The sequence below is a fragment of the Oncorhynchus masou genome, chromosome 9, assembly GCF_036934945.1.
Source record: "Oncorhynchus masou masou isolate Uvic2021 chromosome 9, UVic_Omas_1.1, whole genome shotgun sequence".
Lineage (NCBI taxonomy): Eukaryota > Metazoa > Chordata > Actinopteri > Salmoniformes > Salmonidae > Oncorhynchus > Oncorhynchus masou.
The window spans coordinates 59,968,774-59,990,810 of NC_088220.1; the positions used below are offsets into that span (position 1 = coordinate 59,968,774).

The window sequence follows — 22,037 nt, forward strand, 5'->3', positions numbered from 1 at the left end:
TGTATAATCCGTACCATACACATACACCGTATAATCCGTACCATAGCACATACCCTGTATAATCCGTACCATACACATACCCTGTATAATCCGTACCATAGCACATACCCTGTATAATCTGTACCATACACATACCCTGTATAACACGTACCATACACATACCCTGTATAATCCGTACCATACACATACCCTGTATAATCCGTACCATACACATACACCGTATAAACCGTACCATACACATACCCTGTATAAACCGTACCATAGCAAATACCATGTATAATCCGTACCATAGCACATACCGTGTATAATCCGTACCATACACATACCCTGTATAATCCGTACCATACACATACCCTGTATTTTCTGTACCACCACACATACCCTGTATAATCCGTACCATACACATACCCTGTATTTTCTGTACCACCACACATACACCGTATAATCCGTGCCTCACGAAAGGCACATAAATCTGTTACACTGGCTTCCAAGTGAGGGAATGTTACCCTTGGCTGTGAACCCACTCTCTGAGGGTGTCTCAGGGGGATTTGGGATATGAAAAAAAAGAAACATTACCAATTCACAAGTGTATTAATACACACCTGTACATGTGCGAAAAAGGACAAATATAAGCACCCACCAAATGATGATTATTATTATCTGCTCTGACGTTATGTGGTCCATAGGAGTTTCCATGGCACTAGGGATCACCCTGTGTCCATTTGGACATTTCTGTGTGGCACATGAGACTTCATCATTCCTGGGTCCATGTCTGTGTCCTTAATGGCACACTATTCCTTGTATAGTGCACTACTTTTGACCAGAGCCCTATAACCCCCTATGGGCCAAAAGTAGTGCACTATATTGGTAATACGGAGCAATTTGGGACACATCCTCTGTGGTCCATACAGAGGACCCTAACCTAGCAGTGTCATATTATTCATATTTGAACACAAAGGAAAGAATGTGTCCTGGAGGAACCCCCAAAAAACTCAACTTCACTTACGCTTTCTTTCCACAGATGGCCCCTTGATACCAATTACGACACGTGCTGAAGTACTTCTTCTTGGTCCCCATGGCCTGCTGCAGAGCGCACACGTTGGGTCTAACGGTCGCCAGGGAAACAGAGGAGACAGATGGTTAAATGAACATATTTGTAATATCTAAAGTGTTCCGCACTCAGCATACCATGTAATAAATACTGTATGCTTGTTTGATTTCTTATCCTTATTTCATATTCACAGTATATTTCACTTTTGTTATTTAACTTTTGTTAATTTTGCTTTCATAAAAATGTATCTGACATAGCAATTTATTTACATTAGCTCTTAAATGTTGTTAAGTGAACTTTAAAGCATGATTAACTTAGAATTGATGAAATAATCACATTCAGAATGAAAGTCTCTGTTATAATTTGTTTTAGTAAATGATCATAAAAGCAGAAAAAGAGTAGTGTTTCAACTCAGCAAAAGTTTGGACAACTTTTGCATGACACATTTGTGTATGCATCAGCACAAATCAGTAAATGCAGATCAAGTCCTTCAGATAATAATAACAGTAATAATACCAATAATAATAATACAAATAATAATACCAATAATAATAATACAAATAATAATAACAGTAATAATACCAATAATAATAATAATACAAATAATAATAACAGTAATAATACCAATAATAATAATACAAATAATAATAACAGTAATAATACCAATAATAATAATACAAATAATAATACCAGTAATAATAATACAAATAATAATAACAGTAATAATACCAATAATAATAATACAAATAATAATACCAATAATAACAATAACAATTCTACTACTATTACTAATGATAATAATAATAATAATAACAATACTAATTTAAAATAATAAACTTACCCCTCTTTTCTTGCCCTGACTTTACTGTGGTAGACTATCTTATCATAAGAAGAGGAGTCCGCCATGTCAAAGTTAGACAGGACAAACACAGCAAAGAGAGCTGCAAACAGGATCTTCATGATGATATCCCAGGAAGCTCCTCCAGGTACACAGAAACACTGAGAAATGGGATCTGGCTGGGAGAGGGAACTTATATAGTAGGAGAGACTCACTAGGCTGGCTGGTTGAAGAAATAAGAGGGAGGACTGGAACACACCAAAGCCAGACTCACGCCTGGACCACCCAGCACCCCTCCAAGACCATGTTACGCACTCTACACTAATACTGTGTGGTGCGACACGCTACTATACGGGGAAATAGTTGTAAGATTAATGGAAGGTATTGTCATCATTGAGATTTTTGATTTAGTAATCATTTTGATACTGATATAATTTGCTCCCACACAGATTTTATACTTCAGATTCTGTTGAGATTCCGTTTAAATTTAAGGAAAAACCACACAAAAAAATCACAATGGTATTTATTTATGCCATAGAATACACCTGTAGAAACCACACTGGCAATGTAGAAGACAGAACATACATCCACCGTTCCTTTCTGAAAACAAGTAGCTAGACAGAGAGTTATCTTGTTCTAGACAGACAAGGTCCAGACAGACATGGTACCATATTGCACTATTAGTCACCTCTGTGAACAGGCAGGCACCACTGGAGGCTGTAAGTCATTTTATTCAGAACAAAGCTGGCCTCCAGATTTAGAAAGCCACAAACACACTCCAGATGGACTTACAGAAGCTGAGTCCTGCAATGCCAGTCACTAATCTGTGTATCAACTCCTAATTATTAAACCACATAAACAAAACTAACACAAGAGGTAGGAGTGAGAAGTAATATGTCACAAGTAACAGTTTGTGTTTAGCCCCACCTAGTGGACTGAGGGGAGTGTGACATAGAGGAATCTATGACTATTGGAGAGGAGCGGAGAGGAGCGGAGAGGAGAGGAGAGGAGAGGAGAGGAGAGGAGAGGAGAGGAGAGGAGAGGAGAGGAGAGGAGAGGAGAGGAGAGGAGAGGAGAGGAGAGGAGAGGAGAGGAGAGGAGAGGAGAGGAGAGGAGAGGAGAGGAGGGGAGGGGAGGGGAGAGGGTTCAGAGTGTGGCTGTAAATACCAGAGCCAGATGAACTCTTTAATACACTAAAGATGTTAGGGAATGAAGCCTCGCTCAGCCTCTAGGCCCACACGTCAGAGGAACAAACAATGCCACAAATGTTTCATATGTCCATAGAGCCTTTAAAAAATAGAATTCATAATTAACTAACTCAATTGTTGTGGGAGGCAAATTGGAGAAAATCCCAGTGATGTGTTATGGGCATAAAAAAAAACAGAAAAACACAACACCATTCTAAAATGTTTTTGAGGAAGAAAACCCTCTAGACAATCATACCAGTGTGTGTGGGTGATAAGGGTCAGTTATCATCTAACTTCTAACAGAAGGGAATAAGATAATATATTTCTATGATCTGTTGATTGTTCGCATGTGTTTGAAATGTCATTTTTCAAGTGTGTGAGCTGTGCAACTTTACTGTACCTTTGGAAATGGAGCAATCAAATCAAATTGCTTCTCTGAGCTATTTGAAGAGATGTGTCTGCACCACACAAACCAACTAACAAGTCAATCGCTGTTTTGCTGCTCCACATGCGCTATGTGAGGTCGGCAGGATCATAGAGATAACCCTACCGTCAGGGAGGGCAGTGTGCTTCTCTCTCCGGTTAGAGGAACAGAACACTCCTACTGTTCACTAGATTCTGCACAAACACCAGAAACTACACAGTACATGTCCCCTGAACCCTAACCCTTACAGCTTATGACACATGCTGGAGAATGCAGGAAGTTCTTTTCAGCCCATAGTCCAAAGCCAAAGTTTCCCAACTCCAATCGTTGTCATTGTCAAGCCAAGCATGACAATGAGTGAATTTTCTTTTGCATGAGAGCACTACAGACTGGCAGTCAGGCTCAGGGTCCCACAACATCTATGGTAATTTGTTACAGTTTCTAATCCTATTAAACAATCTACAATCAATTCACTCTGCAATCCATAATTAAGTATTTCCATTAGCCAGAGGAACCAGGAAATCTCCCGGAGCAGCATGTCCCTGTTAGATGAGAGAGTAATGACAGTATTTTAACACCCAGGCTGGTTAACTCATTTAACACATGCAGTGTGACTTTTCCCTGTAAAGGCCAGCAGACTGCTGGAACACTGAGTGACTCGGGAGAGGAGTAGCAGACACATGGGCTATGTCTGACTCTGAAATGGTACCCTATAAAGTGCACTAGTTCTGCTCAGCCGTCTGTCTGTGCCCTTAAATCCTTAATGTCTGTCTCACAAACTATTCCTATCTGTCCTACCATAAAAACGATTAAAGAAATATATGTAAGAGGATCGGGATTTGCTTAGTTTACGACTTTCAACAGGTTTCTCAGCCAAGCGAATGTTCCTCTGTGTGACCTTAACCAGTCTGAAGTAGCAGTGTAGTACCTTCATATTAGAAAAGGATTCTTCCAATTCATGTTACCATGGAGACAGAGATCTAATGAGTAGATGAGACACTCCAGCAGATCTGTAGGTGTGAAGCTGAGAATATCCATTGAAGTGCAAAAAGATGAATGAGGAACGTGTGATATATGGTGATATATGTGAGAAAACGCTCACTGTCTGTTTAAAGGATGGTGATACTGACTTCAAATCATCTATGTTAAAAACATATTATGTTTATTGATTCATGTTGTATAGCCCTCTGGAGCCTGAATGAATGCCAGAAATAAAACACAACATTAGCACTCCCTCAGAAAGTGTACATATCTAATCAATTTGCATATTTAGAATAGCAGAATACAATGCAATACTTCACATGTGAATGCAGGAGTATGTCTTAGAGGTTAACAATGGGATGCTGAGTCCCAATATCTTACCTTGAAGGGCAAATCTAGGATTCGAAAAACAACTGTCACACCCTGATCTGTTTCACCTTGTCTTGTGTCTCCCACCAGGTGTCTCCCATACATCCCCTGTGAATTTATACCTGTGCTTTCTGTTTTGACTGTTGCCAGTTTGCCTTGTCCCGTTCCTCTTTCTTGTTTTTGTTCCAGTCTCCCCGGTTACGACCTGTTTTGCCTGTCTTGACCCTGAGCCTGCCTACCATCTACATCTGCCAACTATTACAGGATAACGAACCCCTCCCTGTCCTCGACCTGCCTTTTGCCTGCCCTTCTATAGTCAATAAATCTCTGAGACTTGAACCATCTGCCTCACATCCTGACATGATAACAACAAAGTGGTAACTCCACCACTTGTTTTGGTAAATGGCTGAGGGATGGGCCTAAAGAAGAAAACACTCAAATAAACGGAGCTGTAAAAAGCCCCCCAGAATATGCACAAATGGCTGTACCACTCTCGGATTGCCCCTTTAAGGTTAAAATGGGATGCTGGGAGCTGAGTTAGTGTGCAGTGTTACTGTCAGTACTGAGTATAGCATCATATGGTAAGAACGTGGGGAATTCCTCACAAAAAAGCTAATGAATGGTATTTCACAAGCTAAGCTATGTCAACATTCAGTTGTAGGGGAGAGTTGGGTAAGTTAAGACAGTTTTTCCATTCTGTATCACTCAGTAAAGGGAAATATAGTATTATTTCTAACAAAGATATCTACATATATTTCAAGATGTTGTGTATCCATGGAAATAATCCGAATTCATGTAAACATTACAGTTCTGAAAACATAGCTTGTCCAAAAAAAGTAGTCTCTTGGCACAACACACCGGGTATAGGGTGATATGAACTGTGGGACAGGGTAAGTTAAGCCGCCTTCAAATGTCTGTACTGAATTAAATATTACCACTACCTTTTTAAACAATGTCTATCTTTAACACAATTACAATCACTTTTTGTCTTTAAATAATTTTAAACATATTTTAACACCGGCTTAACACCTAATAAACACTGTACTTTTTAAAATACTTTTAAAATAGGACAGTCCCTGTTGTTACCTCCTAACCCAGCGATAATGCCTTGGATTACGCATGGGAAGAAAACATTTCAATTTGCTCAACATACCCCATGGTCATTGGCTCAACATACCCCGTGGTCATTGGCTCAACATACCCCTTGGTCATTGGCTCAACATACCCCGTGGTCATTGGCTCAACATACCCCGTGGTCATTGGCTCAACATACCCCATGGTCATTGGCTCAACATACCCCATGGTCATTGGCTCTACATACCCCGTGGTCATTGGCTCAACATACCCTGTGGTAATTGGCTCAACATACCCTGTGGTCATTGGCTCAACATACCCCATGGTCATTGGCTCAACATACCCTGTGGTCATTGGCTCAACATACCCCATGGTCATTGGCTCAACATACCCCATGGTCATTGGCTCAAATTACCCTGTGGTCATTGGCTCAATATACCCTGTGGTAATTGGCTCAAATTACCCCAAGGCAAACATTTGGATTATTAGCCCACACAGCTACACTTAACTTCAAATGATGTATAGAACAATCTTACAATTATCTACTTTCATTTAGATACAAGCATCATGAAACCTCCAACACAATAAATGAATTTGGTCAAAAGTCAAAAGTAGTGCACTATATAGGAAATAGTGTTCAAACTAGTTTTGAATAATTCGCTAAGGTGTGACATTGTACAGATCTACCTGTAAGAATCATTAGTGTTTTCCATTATGCCTTATGACAAGGGATCACTGTGAAATAGCAGGGGGCTGACTGGAGGAAGCAGCAGAGACAGGGCTTGTTAATAAAATACTGATAGTTCTATCACGTCTAGGGTTACAAAACTCAGGTACCTTTCCCCAAATTCCCAGGTTTTCCAGAAATCCTGGTCGGAGAATGACGTCTTATATGCTTGTTCCATATGACACCCTATGTCCTCTGGTTCCAGAACCCTATGTCCTCTGGTTCCAGAACCCTATGTCCTCTGGTTCCAGAACCCTATGTCCTCTGGTTCCAGAGCACTATGTCCTCTGCTTCCAGAACCCTATGTCCTCTGGTTCCAGAACCCTATGTCCTCTGCTTCCAGAGCACTATGTCCTCTGCTTCCAGAACCCTATGTCCTCTGGTTCCAGAACCCTATGTCCCCTGGTTCCAGAGCCCTATGTCCCCTGGTTCCAGAGCCCTATGTCCTCTGCTTCCAGAACCCTATGTCCCCTGGTTCCAGAACCCTATGTCCTCTGGTTCCAGAACCCTATGTCCCCTGGTTCCAGAACCCTATGTCCTCTGGTTCCAGAACCCTATGACCTCTGGTTCCAGAACCCTATGTCCTCTGGTTCCAGAACCCTATGTCCCCTGGTTCTAGAACCCTATGTCCCCTGGTTCCAGAACCCTATGTCCCCTGGTTCCAGAACCCTATGTCCCCTGGTTCTAGAACCCTATGTCCCCTGGTTCCAGAACCCTATGTCCCCTGGTTCCAGAACCCTATGTCCCCTGGTTCTAGAACCCTATGTCCCCTAGTTCCAGAACCCTATGTCCCCTAGTTCCAGAACCCTATGTCCCCTGGTTCCAGAACCCTATGTCCCCTAGTTCCAGAACCCTATGTCCCCTGGTTCCAGAACCCTATGTCCTCTGGTTCCAGAACCCTATGTCCCCTGGTTCCAGAGCCTTGTCCCCCGGTAAAATGTAGTACACTATATAGAGAATAGAGCGATATTTGGTACACAAACCAAGAAACAGACTTCTAGTCTCCAGGTCTCCGGCTTATACGTTCTAGACCAGAATATATTAGTCTGAGAGCTGAATTGGTTCTGGAGTCGCAAGACAAGTCACTACACAGGTCTCCATGAAGACGTATCATAATGATACATTCAAATGGCTTGTGGTCTTTTGAACAGTATTCACTCTATAGTCCTTCTACGTAGCAGTCTCATCCTCAACAGTCTGTTCTAACATGAACCCTTCTCTCTTCACTCTCCCCTCTCTTCGTTTTCTTCCTTCTCTGTACACGTCCTCTCCCTCGCTCCACCCTGCTCCTCCTTCTCTCCATCACAGTCCAGCTCCTCCAGGTCCGCCTCCCCCATCTCCTCAGACACAGAGTAGAGCCCAAAGTCACAGATGTCTTTCCTGGCCAGTCCGTCTTTGATGGAGGGAGTGGAGGAGGGAGAGGAGACGGAAGTGGAGGAGGTGGGGATGGAGGAGGTGTCAGTGGAGGTCAAAGAGGGTACCACAGAGCCGTTGACCAGTCGGTTCAAGCCCTGAGAGGTGGAAGGGGATGTGGATGAGGAGGTGGAGGAGGGGGCTGCCCTCTGCTGGAGCATGGATGTGGTGACGTGAAACATGTTGGTCTTAAGCGTGGCCGGGGGGAACTTGGGGGAGTACTTGAAGGAGTGGTCAGGGTAGACCAGACTGGAGGCACCTGCCACTTCACTGGGTTTACTTCCTGCTATAGCCACGCCCCCACCCCCAGGCCCCACCTTCCCCTTCATCATCCCCAGGACCTCATACCTAAAGCTGGAGATGTCCTGCTTCAGCTCCTGGGGAAAGAAACATGCAAACATACAACTTTTTATCTATTTATGACATTTACAGTGGACAGGGCAGGTCAATTATCATCCATTGCCGGAGACAGAAACAATGCTTATTTTTAGTTTGTAGTCCCTGTCTGGTGCTGAATTCAGATTGTTTTTAAATAAATGTGGAATGTCAGAGGAAACCAAACCTTACCTTAAAGTTCTCCTCAGTCAGTCCTTCCTCTGTCTTGGCATCTCTGATCATGGCTGCTACATATCTCTTCACCAGGTTCCTCAAAACCTCCTGAAAACAACACAGTCCACAGGTTGATAGAATCATACCAAACACATCCACTCCTGGGTTACTAACAACTTCTGTAGATAAAATGGAAAACATACTCCTTAGAGTGGACAGGTACAGGAATGTGTCCCAAATGGCATCCTATTTGCTATATGCTGTAGTGCTCTACTTTTGATCGTGGCCATAGAGCTCTACTTTTGACTGGGCCATAGAGCTCTACTTTTGACTGGGCCAGAGCGCTCTACTTTTGCCGTGGCCATAGAGCTCTACTTTTGACTGGGCCATAGAGCTCTAATTTTAACTGGGCCATAGAGCTCTACTTTTGACTGGGCCATAGAGCTCTACTTTTGACCGGGGCCATAGAGCTCTACTTTTGACCGGGGCCATAGAGCTCTACTTTTGACTGGGCCATAGAGCTCTACTTTTGACTGGGCCATAGAGCTCTACTTTTGACTGGGCCATAGAGCTCTACTTTTGACTGGCCATAGAGCTCTACATTTGACCGTGGCCATAGAGCTCTACTTTTGACCGTGGCCATAGAGCTCTACTTTTGACTGGGTCATAGAGCTCTACCTTTGACCGGGGCCATAGAGCTCTACTTTTGACCGGGCCATAGAGCTCTACTTTTGACCGGGGCCATAGAGCTCTACTTTTGACCGGGCCATAGAGCCCTACTTTTGACTGAGCAATAGAGCTCTACTTTTGACTGGGTAATAGAGCTCTACTTTTGATCAAGCCATAGAGCTCTACTTTTCACCGGGGACATAGAGCTCTACTTTTTCACCGGGGCCATAGAGCTCTACTTTTTCACCGGGACTCTGGTCAAAAGTAGTGCATTATATAGAGAATAGGGTGCCATTTGGGAAAAATCGAGTTCAAAATATGTGCATCAGCAGAATAAAAAACATTGAAAACTGACACATAATGAATGAGAAATAATCAATTTAAATATAAATATAAATACCTGATACTGGTGGTTTATTCTTACATTTATAGCAGCCCGTCTCTACAAAAGAGGAACATTAACTTACTCCAAAAGCACACCAGGCAGCATGACTAATCAGTTCATGTGATTTCCTTCTTGGTGGAGAGTTGGCCAGCGAGCTCTGTCATCACCTGCCCATTCTCTGTTAAAGGGATAGTTTGGGAGTTGGGCAATGAAACCCTTTATCTTATTCCCCAGAGTCAGATGAACTCGTGGATACAATTTTAATGTCTCTGGATCCAGTATGAAGGAAGGTAGAGGTTGTTTTGTGAGCCAATGCTAACTAACATTACGTGAAGACTTCCAGTCTTTGCACTATTCTTTTTCGCTAAACTAGCGCATATATGAGTTAGCATTGGCTTGCAAAAGTACCAGTAACTCCCTTCATACTGGATGCAGAGACATAAAAATTGTTAATTGCCCAAATCCCGAACTATCCCTTTAGTTCCCGAACGATCCCTCTATCCCTTTAACTTCTAACTGCTGATGCTATCAGAACAGTTATGTCTCATGACACACGTCTAACCATTCTGGGAAGAACAGGTAATTTCATTAACAATAATTTGTTGAGAACAACCTTCTGAGGCTAGAGCAGCAGAGAAGAAGTAGAAGATTCAACTGTGAACTGTTCAGTGGAGTTGCAGAATTCCGGTAACTTTCCCCAAATTTCCAGGTCTTCCAGAAATCCCAGTTGGAAGACTCCCAGAATCAGAGTGGAATAAACAAGAAATACAGGAAATCCAACTAGGATTTCTGGAAAACCTGGGCATTTGTGGGAAATTACTGACATGTTACAACCCTACTGTTCAGTACAATTATTGTTGATGTAGACTAGAGACTTCATCCTCACCCCTATGGTTCCAAATGTTTCTGTTTTCTTGGCCCTGGTGATCTTGAAGATGTGTTTCCTGATCCAGCAGATGAAGTACCAGATTGACTTGGGGCTCGGGATGATGTTGAATGGAGAAGGCAGAGTCCCTCCCTCTTCAAAGTAACTCATCCACAACTTGGTTCTTGCAAACTTCCACTCAATGTCTGCATGATCCTGAACAGAAACAACACATGCTAAGCATCTGAACAAGTGATATGAACAAAACTGTGTGATATAAAATGACCACAGACAGGTTGTTGGGCTCACAAACAAGTGAATGAATGAATGATTTTGCTTTCCAGTGATAGCATAAGACTCACAGCGATGTGTTGGTAGCAGTTGTCTACCATGGCTAGGGTTAGTGTTAGGGTTAAGGTTTCACTCACAGCGATGTGTTGGTATGAGTTGTTCATCATGGCGATCAGCATGTTGAGTAGAACCACCAGAGAGATGACATTATAGGTTCCGAACATGGTGGCCCCTACAAACTCTGTGAACTGGTGGTTTGCCTCCACGTTGGTCACATACAAACTGATCAACCCAAAGACAGACCAGAACAAAGACTGGAGTGTCTCAAACAACCTAGAGGAGAAAGAGAGAGAGATGAGAGAGCGAGAGATGAGAGAGAGAGAGAGAGGGATGAAAGAGAGAGCAAGAGAAAGGGATGAAAGAGAGAGAGACAGATGAAAGAGAGAATGAGTGAGAGAGAGAGAGACAGAGAGAGAGAGACAGAGAGAGAGAGAGAGAGAGAGAGAGAGAGAGAGAGGGATGAAAGAGAGAGCAAGAGAAAGGGATGAAAGAGAGAGAGACAGATGAAAGAGAGAGTGAGTGAGAGAGAGAGAGAGACAGAGAGAGAGAGACAGAGAGAGAGCGAGAGAGAGAGAGAGAGAGGGATGCAAGAGAGAGGGGGTTATATTTCTAAATATATAAGGAAAGCAGGATCTACATGAATAGGCAAGATATCATAAAAGGCTGCCATTCCAGTTTTGCCCTAATCCAGCCAATTGGCAAAACATACATATCCATCTAAATAAAATAAAATGTCAGGTTGCAAAATTCCAGTAACTTTCCCCAAATTCCTGAAATTCCTGGTTTTCCTGCTAATTGTCTCCTGATTCCGGACATTTTGGGAAAGTTAACAGAATTTGTTAACCCTCCCCAAATTTAAACATGTTACAGAGGAACACATTATCAGGTCTTTACTAACGTTGAGAAAGCGTTGTTCTGTGTTTCGCAGCGGATGCCCTTGCATCCCTTCAGTCCCTCGTCTGTCTCGTAGTAGAAGTAGAGCTGGTTGAGCCCGTTAGCGAAGGCCAGGAGCACCAGGCAGTAGATAAACAGGAACTTAAGGATGTCCAGCAGCATCCTTCCCAGAGAGATCTGGAATAATGAGGATTATCGTCATAATCATCATCATAATCATCATCATAAACGAGAACCTTTCATACAATAAATTGCAGCTCAGTGCTTTACAGATCAGGGGCCATACTGTATGTATCAATCTTCTCAGAGTAGGAATACTGATCTAGGATCAGGTCCCCCCCGACCATGTAATATTATTCATTGTGAATTAAAAGGAAAAACTGATCCTAAATCAGCAGTCCTACTCCAAGATGCTTAATACAAACTGCTCCTGGACGTAATGACAGAAACATAGTATTAAATGACAAATCATGTAAATCTAGTGTGATAATCCTGACCTGTAGAGGTCCCAGGTGGGAGTTAGCTGTAAACAGAGAGATGAGGCGGAGGGAGCTGAAGATGTTAGCGATGGCAAACACAGCCTCTGCTACCAAGGTAGGATGCCACATCTGCCATTCGTTCCTGGCCCTGAAGCCACTGTACTGTGGGAGAGAGGGAGAGACAGAGAGGGGACAGATCAGAGTCTACTGTGGAAGAGAGGGAGAGACAGATAGGGGAGAGGTCAAACTCTACTGTGGGAGAAAGGGAGAGACAGAGAGGGGACAGATCAGAGTCTACTGTGGAAGAGAGGGCGAGACAGAGAGGGGAGAGGTCAGACTCTACTGTGGGAGAAAGGGAGAGACAGAGGGGACAGATCAGAGTCTACTGTGGAAGAGAGGGAGAGACAGAGAGGGGAGAAGTCAAACTCTACTGTGGGAGAAAGGGAGAGACAGAGGGGACAGATCAGAGTCTACTGTGGAAGAGAGGGAGAGACAGAGAGGGGAGAAGTCAAACTCTACTGTGGGAGAAAGGGAGAGACAGAGAGGGGAGAGGTCCAATAGGCCTTCTCCACCGGACAACTTCTGACGAGCGTGTGGCGCTCCTACTCATTTAAATGATGCCTGAGTGTAAGGTGGTTGTATTTTCAAGAATTTGTCGACAATTTATTCAAGCGTATTTCATATTATCTAGTACACAACAACCATCATACAGTACCTTGACATAGGCAACGATCTTCAGAGAAATGGTAGCCAGGTACAGAGAGTTCATAACAAAGTCCATGAGGTTCCACCAGTCATGGATGTAGTCCTGGAACCCTCCATCCCACATCTGTTTAATCTCTGTCCAGATGAAGCCTACAGGACGGAGAACAGACCAGCAGGGTTAATTATGTCCCAAATGGTATCCATTGCAAAGTGCATTACTTTTGACCAGAGCCCTATGTAACTCACCCTATTCCCTACATTGTGCACTACTTTTGACGAGGGCCTATCGAGGCCTGGTCTAAAGTAGTGATCTAAACAGGGAATATGGTGCTATTTGGGATGCAGTACTAGAGTTAGGGTTAAGGTTGTCATGTCTGTCTGACGCCGGGCAGAACTAATCTATCATGTCTCTCTCACTTCTCTGATCTATGTCCACGTTCCCCAGGTGAAGAGGGGGTGTTAAAATCAAATCAGGTCAAATGGTATTTGTCACATGCGCCGAATACAACAGGTGTAGACTTAACCATGAAATGCTTGCTTTACAAGCCCTTCCCAACAATGCAGAGTTGAAGAATTATAATAAAAAGAAAATACAACAGAATGGAGCTACTGTATATACAGAGTACCAGTACCAGATCAATGTGCAGGGGGATGAGATATTTCAGGTAGATATGTACATGAAGGCCAGCTAAAGTGACTCTGTATGCATGCGTGTGTGTACATGTAGGATCTTAATTTGATCACTTATATGTTGGTGAGAAATTTCATACATAGCAGGAAATGCACACTTGTAGTGTATTTGAGTTTTAAAAAGGCTTCTAAAGTTTGTAATTTCAGACTTGATTTACACTACTGAAAAATGATCATTTCCATTTCCTGTTGCTGCAGAATTATTTTCCTGTTGTACTTAACTGGCTCAAATTAAGATCCTACATCTGGGTGTGTGTGTGTGTGTGCGTGTGCGTGTGCATGTGTGCGTGCATGTGTATGTAGAGTATCTGAATGTGTATTGGTTTTGTGTGAGAGCGTTGTTCTAGTTTGTGTGTGAGCGTTGTTCTAGTTTGTGTGTGAGCGTTGTTCTAGTTTGTGTGTGAGCGTTGTTCTAGTTTGTGTGTGAGCGTTGTTCTAGTTTGTGTGTGAGTGTTGTTCTAGTTTGTGTGTGAGCGTTGTACTAGTTTGTGTGTGAGCGTTGCTCTAGTTTGTGTGTGAACGTTGTTCTAGTTTGTGTGTGAGTGTTGTTCTAGTTTGTGTGTGAGCGTTGTACTAGTTTGTGTGTGAGCGTTGCTCTAGTTTGTGTGTGAACGTTGTTCTAGTTTGTGTGTGAGCGTTGTTCTAGTTTGTGTGTGAGCGTTGTTCTAGTTTGTGTGTGAGCGTGCATAGAGTCAGTGCAAAATATGGTCCGTGTAAGTACTCTGGGTAACCATTAATGAACTAATTAGCACTCTTATGGCTTGGGTTAGAAGCTGTCTCGGAGCCTGTTAGTCCAAGAGTCGACGTTCCGGTACCATAATGCCGGACGGTAGAAGAGTGAACTATGGCCAGGGTGGCTGCAGTCTTTGGGAATTATTCGGGCCTTCCTCTGACACCGCCTAATAGAGGTCCTGGATCTTGGCCTCAGTGATGTACTGGGCTGACCACACCACCCTCTGTAGCGCTTTGCAATTGAGGGTGGCGCATTTGCCATATCAAGCAGTGATACAGGACAGGTAGACAGGTATGAACAGGTAGACAGGTATGAACAGGTAGACAGGTATGAACAGGTAGACAGGTATGAACAGATAGACTGGTTACAAGCCCATGCATCCTGCCATGCGGTTGCACTGAACAGAACACCGCAATGGGAGTTAAATAGGAAACACATGGGCTGTGTTGTCTTACAATACAGTGTGCGTACAATGCATGAAAACCAGCTGTAAAAGGTAGATAGGGTATTTGGCTGAAACACAAGCTTGGTTTCTACCATTTCCTGTCAGAATTGTCATCAACTAGTATCATTAATACCAATAGCAGTCTACGTGGTATGTCTCGAATGACGCTCTATCATCAGCTGACCTTCTGTGGAGTTGACATCGTGTTATGTATCACTTTGGAGGGAGCAGCATGTGTCCGGGTCTATCCTTTCTTGACCAATCATGTTGTGCACCTCTGCACGCACGCACACACACACACACACACACACACACACACACTCTTACCCAGTACCCAGGGCAGTATCATCCATTCCACCACAGTAGGAGTCGGCCCCTGTCTGTTGGGGTCTGTAGAGACGATGTGCTGGGAAGCCAGCAGCAGTAGGAACAGGAAGGTGAGATACGACGTTGTGTGGCAGATAAACTTGATGAAGGGCTTCCTAATGATGTAGAAGAAGATTACTTTATTGTCCATTAGGTCTAACATAAATTCAACTTCAGCTTCCTGACAGATTTTTCCCATCAGACCAGGGATTCAAACTGGCAACCCTCCAGTTGCTGGCCTGCCTCTCTAATGTCTAGGATACTTGCCTGATGAAGTGTCCATAGTGGCTCTTAGGAGAGACCAGGTAGCAGAGGGAGAAGAGGGGGAAGAGGAGGCCGATGAAGACACAGGTTAGGAACTTCCCTGCCCAGTGACGACGCCTCCACCCAGGGAACTCATCGTACCAACGAGACGCAAGCAGCTGCTGACAGTTAGGCTGGGCTACAAACTGGAGGAGGGAGATTGAGGGAGGGAGGAGGGGCGGGGAGGAAAGGAGAGAGAGAGGGAGGAGAAAGAGGAGCAAGAGAGGGAGGGAGGGAGGGTCAGCCTTTATGATACATTACTGATGAGCTGTTATTGGAGACCTGTGTGTCTAATGTAACTTCACAATGTTGAATATTCTTTCTCACTTGCTTTCCACTCCACATTGACAAACAACTGACACGAAAACAGGCACATCTTAAGCAAGTCTTGACAGTTGGGTACAGCATACAGCATACTGACAGCAGTAAACATACTCAGCTAATAGAGGAGGTCAATTGACGTCCCAGATTACATTATGTGTGCATCCCAAATTACACCCTATGTGCTATTTGGGACGCGGCCAATGACTGTTTAGTCTGGTTTAGTCCAGCAGCACCTCCAGCTCTTGATGACCTTAACGTGCCTGATCATTCTGATGAGTGTTACCAGCTGTTTTTGGCCTGGTCCCAAGTGTCCCTCCCTGGCATCTCTGTTCCTCTCTAATATCCTCTTCACACACTGTACTGCGCTATGTCAGATACTTTCTCTTCATTTTGTCCTTGTCAGCACAGGAACTGTGGTGGGTGTGTAACCAGAGCATTACAGTTCTCTCAGATCTGCCTCTGCTTACAAGGTTTGATAAGGAACACTCTATCCGTCTCAGGCACTGTCTAAAACACTCTCTGTCTCAGTTGCTCTCTGACTGATGACCTCACTAATGACCTCATCCCCCACAATGCCCTGCTCTAAGTGATGGGGATCCATTTGGTTATAATTGTTCGTAATTCCATTAGACTGAGATGAACTTTACGTCACACAGAGCAGCGCAAATGTTCAGCAGATGGTTCTATCAAATCTCACAGAGACAAAAACATAATGATGTTTAATGAGGAACAGATTTGACAGACAGGCACTCTTTCAAACAGCAACATGGAGTTCGTTATAAATGTCTCTCTTTGGAGTCTTATCTCTGTTCTATCCATAACCTTAAAGCGATATAGCATGTTGTGTATTTTCAGTAGTGTCATACTGTAAATGTCCGTCTCATGGAAAGGGTTTAAAGTATTAAGCAATGAATTTGTGTTTTCTTCTGCAGTTTTCGGTCCTCTTCACTCTCTACATGAAAACAGATGCAGCATCCCATTCTACTCAGGAGGGGGCAACATTTCATAACTGTACTGTACATGCTCATCTACAGTAAGTCTAGCAGCAACCAACCATAAACCAAAAATTCACAATACAGTGGTGTACACTTAACATGAGACAATATTCCCACAAACTACTGACGGCATACCAGCCATGATAAGACCACAAATAGGGAATAGGGTGCCATATGCAATGTAGCCAAGGTTGTTGTTTTCCTGTGTAACAAGTTGCTTTCTGTGTAATTTAGATGTGTTGTGAGTCAGTATTCCAAGGAAACATTCAGTCAGAGCATTTGTAGCATCATTATTCCTGTATCATTATGTTTCATTATGTTCCCATCAAGGGACTGGACAGCAGACTGAGACATACACTACACAGTGCATTCGGAAACTGTTCAGACTGAGACATACACTACACACTGCATTCGGAAACTGTTCAGAATGAGACATACACTACACAGTGCATTCGGAAACTGTTCAGAATGAGACATACACTACACAGTGCATTCGGAAACTGTTCAGACTGAGACATACACTACACAGTGCATTCGGAAACTGTTCAGACTGAGACATACACTACACAGTGCATTCGGAAACTGTTCAGACTGAGACATACACTACACAGTGCATTCGGAAACTGTTCAGAATGAGACATACACTACACACTGCATTCGGAAACTGTTCAGAATGAGACATACACTACACAGTGCATTCGGAAACTGTTCAGAATGAGACATACACTACACAGTGCATTCGGAAACTGTTCAGACTGAGACATACACTACACAGTGCATTCGGAAACTGTTCAGACTGAGACATACACCACACACTGCATTCGGAAACTGTTCAGAATGAGACATACACTACACAGTGCATTCGGAAACTGTTCAGACTGAGACATACACCACACAGTGCATTCGGAAACTGTTCAGACTGAGACATACACCACACAGTGCATTCGGAAACTGTTCAGACTGAGACATACACTACACAGTGCATTCGGAAACTGTTCAGACTGAGACATACACTACACACTGCATTCGGAAACTGTTCAGAACCCTTGACTTTTTCCACATTTTGTTACGTTACAGCCTTATTCGAAAATGTATTAAATCGCTTTTTTCCACACATCAATCTACGCATAATACCCCATAATGACAATGCAAAAACAGATTTTTTTAAATGTATAAAAAATAAAACATTGAAATACCACATTTACTTAAGTATCCAAGACCCTTCTCCCCCAAATGCTCAGTTTGGCTGGGCGGCCAGCTCTAGGAAGAGTCTTGGTGGTTCCAAACTTCTTCCATGAGGGAGGCCACTGTGTTCTTGGGGAGCTTCAATGCTGCAGAATTTTTTTGGTAATCTTCCCCAGATCTATGCCTCGATACAATCCTGCTCGGAGCTCTACGGATAATTTCTTCGACCTCATGGCTTGGTTTTTGCTCTGACATGGGAACTTATATAACTGTGGGAGAAAGGTGTGCGCACACCTGTATAGACAGACATTTACATTTACATTTAAGTCATTTAGCAGACGCTCTTATCCAGAGCGACTTACAAATTGGTGAATTCACCTTCTGACATCCAGTGGAACAGCCACTTTACAATAGTGCATCTAAATCATTCCATGAGGGAGGCCACTGTGTTCTTGGGGGGGTGGTGAGAAGGATTACTTATCCTATCCTAGGTATTCCAAATCATATCCAATCAAATTAATTTACCACAGGTGGACTCCAATCAAGTTGTCGAAACATCTCGAGGATCATCAATGGAAACAGTATGCACCTGAGCTCAATTCCGAGTCTCATAGAAAAGAAAAACTTCATAGACAAACATTGGCAGTAGAATGGCTTTACTGAAGAGCTCAGTGACTTTCAAAGTGGCACCTTCATAGGATGCCACCTTTCCAACAAGTCAGTTCATCAAATGATTGCCTTGCTAGGGCTGCCCCGGTCAAGTGCTGCTATTGTGATGTGGAAACTTATTGTGAAGCAACAATGGCTCATCCACGAAGTGGTAGGCCACACAAACTCACAGAACAGGAACGCCGAGTGCTGAAGAACGTAGCTTTTTAAAAATGGTCTGTCCTCAGTCCCGACAGACACTACCAAGTTCCAAACTGCATCTGGAAACAACATCAGAACAGGAACTGTTCGTCAGGAGCTTCATGAAATGGGTTTCCATGGCAGAGCAGCCGCACACAAGCCTAAGATCACCATGCACAATCCCAAGCGTCAGCTGGAGTGGTGTAAAGCTCGCCGCCATTGGACTCTGGAGCAGTGGAAATGTGTTCTCTGGTGTGATGAATCCCGCTTCACTATCTGGGAGTCCGACGGACCAATCTGGGTTTGGCGAATGCCAGGAGAACGCTACCTACCCAAATGCAGAGTACAACTGTAAAGTTTGATGGAGGAGGAATAATGGTATGGGGCTAATTTACCATGCTTCGGCTAGGCCCCTTAGTTCCAGTGAAGGGAAATCTTAACGCTACAGCATACAATGGCATTCTAGACAATTCTGTGCTTCCAACTTACTGCCAACAGTTTGGGGAAGGACCTTTACTGTTTTAGCATGATAATGCCCCCGTGCACAAAGTGAGGTCCATACAGAAATGGTTTGTCGAGATTGGTGTGGAAGAACTTGACTGGCCTGCACAGAGCCCTGACCTCAACGCCATCAAATACCTTTGGGATGAATTGGAATGCAGACTGCGAACCATGTCTAATCGCCCAAAATTAGCGCCCATCCTCACTAATGCTCTTGTGGCTGAATGGACGCAAGTCCCTGCAGCAATGTTCAAACATTAGTGGAAAGCTTTCCCAAAAGAGTAGAGGCTGTTATAGCAGCAAACAGGGGACCAACTCTATATGAATGCCCATGATTTTGGAATGAGATGTTCGACGAGCAGGTGTCCACATACTTTTGGTCATGTTGTGTAGCTCCAGTAATGTGTTGTTTTACTAAGGAAGGATGCCATTTTCAGACACAGCCTGGTGATTATCACATAGTTCCAACTCCCATAGGAAGAGTCTCCACCCAAATCCGGCCAGATACTACTTCTCAATCCTATTTTAAAGATAACAGCAGTTAGCTTCATGCTTTATGTGGTCCTGTGTGGCTCAGTCGGTAGAGCATGGCGCTTGCAACGCCAAGTGTCGTGGGTTCGATTCCCGCTGGGGCCACCCATATGTAAAAGTAGTGGCCCCAGCCGACTTGTAAGTCGCTTTGGACAAAAGCGTCTGCTAAATGGGATATTTTATATATATATTTATCCACTGCAATATAACATGCAAAACCCTCAGCTGTACATTGGGAGGGAGAGTCACCTGGCCAAGTGTCAACAAGCAGAAAAATGTCAATAAACACATTGGTAATGTCTTACCTCTTTCTGTCTGTATTTGATAGCCAGTTTGAGTCTGGCCAGATCGTTGGTGTTCTCATCCAGTAGAGGGTTGATGTCATCTCTGTAGTTCAGGATCAGCTCTAGTTCTCTGGAACTTCTGGTTTGGTCCAACAGGTCCTTGGCAAACTGTTTACACTGCTGAGATAACTCTTCATACTCCGACATAAACTCATTCTCCACCTGAAACAGTCAGGAAATGTTAGTTAAAAGTCAAGCACAAATAAACACTGTCATGGAACACCGTCCATCTCCTAAAAGGCAGAATATCTGTGTCTGTGGCACTCTATTGTGGAAGCCTTATGTTCCAAATAAGAATTAAGTATGTACATTAATAGTCCATAAACTGCTTATAAAGTACACTGCTGAGACAACTCCTCACTCTTCTTTGGCTCAAACTCATCCTCCAGCTCAATTAAATGAAATGAAATAAACTGTTGAAACCCCCACCTTGCTGAGTTCCTGGAGTTCCCAGGAAAGCTGGAAGGCTGTGAGGAAAGGGTCTTCACTGGAGAGGGCCAGGAGTGACGGGCTGGCCAGGGCCTTGTAGATGTTGAGACGTGAGCGGGAGTGACGAAGACTATCCACATCAGAGCTGGACACGCACTCCATGCAGTTACAGCGCACCTGAAACACACACCGGTAGAGAGTTAGGGGACGGAGGGCAGTACTGTAACTATCATACTGTACTCTACTATTGTATCATACTGTATAGTGTAGTGTAGCCTGCTGTGACTATTGTACTGTACGACATTACATACTATATCATACTGTAGCATGTAGTATTTTATAATTTACCATAGTACTACACCATTGTGTAGCATATATCCTGATTCAGACCCACCTCATGTGGCTGGGGCACAGACACCCCCTTCTGCACCAGCAGTTTGATGATCTCATAGTTGTTGGTGTGAGCTGCTAGGATGATGGGTGTGATGTCAGGAGTGAAGTCAGAGAACTGCTTATCCAATAGGATGGGAGGAACCTGAGGAGAGGGCAGGGAAGAGATAAATATGGGTCATAGTCAGATAGGGATGATGGTGGGCAAGAGACAAAAGTTGTGTTCAATCCAAAAATCGATTGAAGAAGGAAAACTGAATTAGACAATACTGAATTCATAACAACATCGTAGTATTATCAATATCAATACTACCATAATGTCTCCTTTATGAACCAATACAATAGAGTTTAGGATTTACTTGAGAAGAAGCTGTTTGTGTGTGTGTGTGTGTGTGTGTGTGTGTGTGTGTGTGTGTGTGTGTGTGTGTGTGTGTGTGTGTGTGTGTGTGTGTGTGTGTGTGTGTGTGTGTGTGTGTGTGTGTGTGTGTGTGTGTGTGTGTGTGTGCGTGTTGATTACAGAGGACCAGCTGATCTATTACAGAGGACCAGATGCTCTATTACAGAGGACCAGCTATGCAAGGATCTGCTATATATATATGCTACCTTTTGGTTATTCGGAAACATAATGTCAACAGATACACAGCTGTACATTTCGATGAAACATGGTGAAGCCCCACAATTGCCTACCCTGGAAGACTGTGTTTCAGACCTAAGGAATTTAAAAAAACTTTTAAACACGGAAAAAACAGAGATGCTAGTTAAACGTCCCACGAAACAAAGAGATCTGCTGTTTCATCTGACAGTTCATATTGATGGTTGTACAGTCATCTCAAATAAAACTGTGAAAGATCTTGGTGTTACTCTATACTCTGATCTCTCTTTTGACGAACATATGAAAAATATTTAGAGAGCAGCTTTTTTTCATCTTCGTATTATAGCAAAAATATGAAACTTTTAATCCAAAAATTATGCCGAAAAGCTAATCCATGCT

General features: G+C 43.4%; 2 protein-coding genes across 2 annotated transcripts in view; both read right to left on the minus strand.

The window, feature by feature from the left end:
* Positions 1-2,113, minus strand: part of LOC135546371 (periostin-like) — a 49,134-nt gene extending 47,021 nt beyond the window's left edge. The window contains exons 1-2 of the mRNA XM_064974732.1: positions 1,893-2,113; positions 1,007-1,105 (exon numbers count right to left, since the gene is read on the minus strand). Of these exons, the coding sequence (XP_064830804.1) occupies positions 1,007-1,105; positions 1,893-2,011 (218 nt within the window). The 5' untranslated portion in view covers positions 2,012-2,113. The remainder of the gene's footprint in view (positions 1-1,006; positions 1,106-1,892) is intronic.
* A 119-nt stretch (positions 2,114-2,232) lies between these two features.
* The window catches only part of LOC135546372 (short transient receptor potential channel 4-like), a 32,625-nt gene continuing 12,820 nt past the window's right edge, over positions 2,233-22,037 (minus strand). Inside the window, exons 4-16 of the mRNA XM_064974733.1 lie at positions 21,051-21,191; positions 20,657-20,833; positions 20,189-20,389; positions 15,459-15,644; positions 15,157-15,307; positions 12,972-13,111; positions 12,275-12,418; positions 11,782-11,954; positions 10,961-11,156; positions 10,554-10,748; positions 9,683-9,724; positions 8,632-8,721; positions 2,233-8,441 (exon numbers count right to left, since the gene is read on the minus strand). Of these exons, the coding sequence (XP_064830805.1) occupies positions 7,875-8,441; positions 8,632-8,721; positions 9,683-9,724; positions 10,554-10,748; positions 10,961-11,156; positions 11,782-11,954; positions 12,275-12,418; positions 12,972-13,111; positions 15,157-15,307; positions 15,459-15,644; positions 20,189-20,389; positions 20,657-20,833; positions 21,051-21,191 (2,403 nt within the window). The 3' untranslated portion in view covers positions 2,233-7,874. The remainder of the gene's footprint in view (positions 8,442-8,631; positions 8,722-9,682; positions 9,725-10,553; positions 10,749-10,960; positions 11,157-11,781; positions 11,955-12,274; positions 12,419-12,971; positions 13,112-15,156; positions 15,308-15,458; positions 15,645-20,188; positions 20,390-20,656; positions 20,834-21,050; positions 21,192-22,037) is intronic.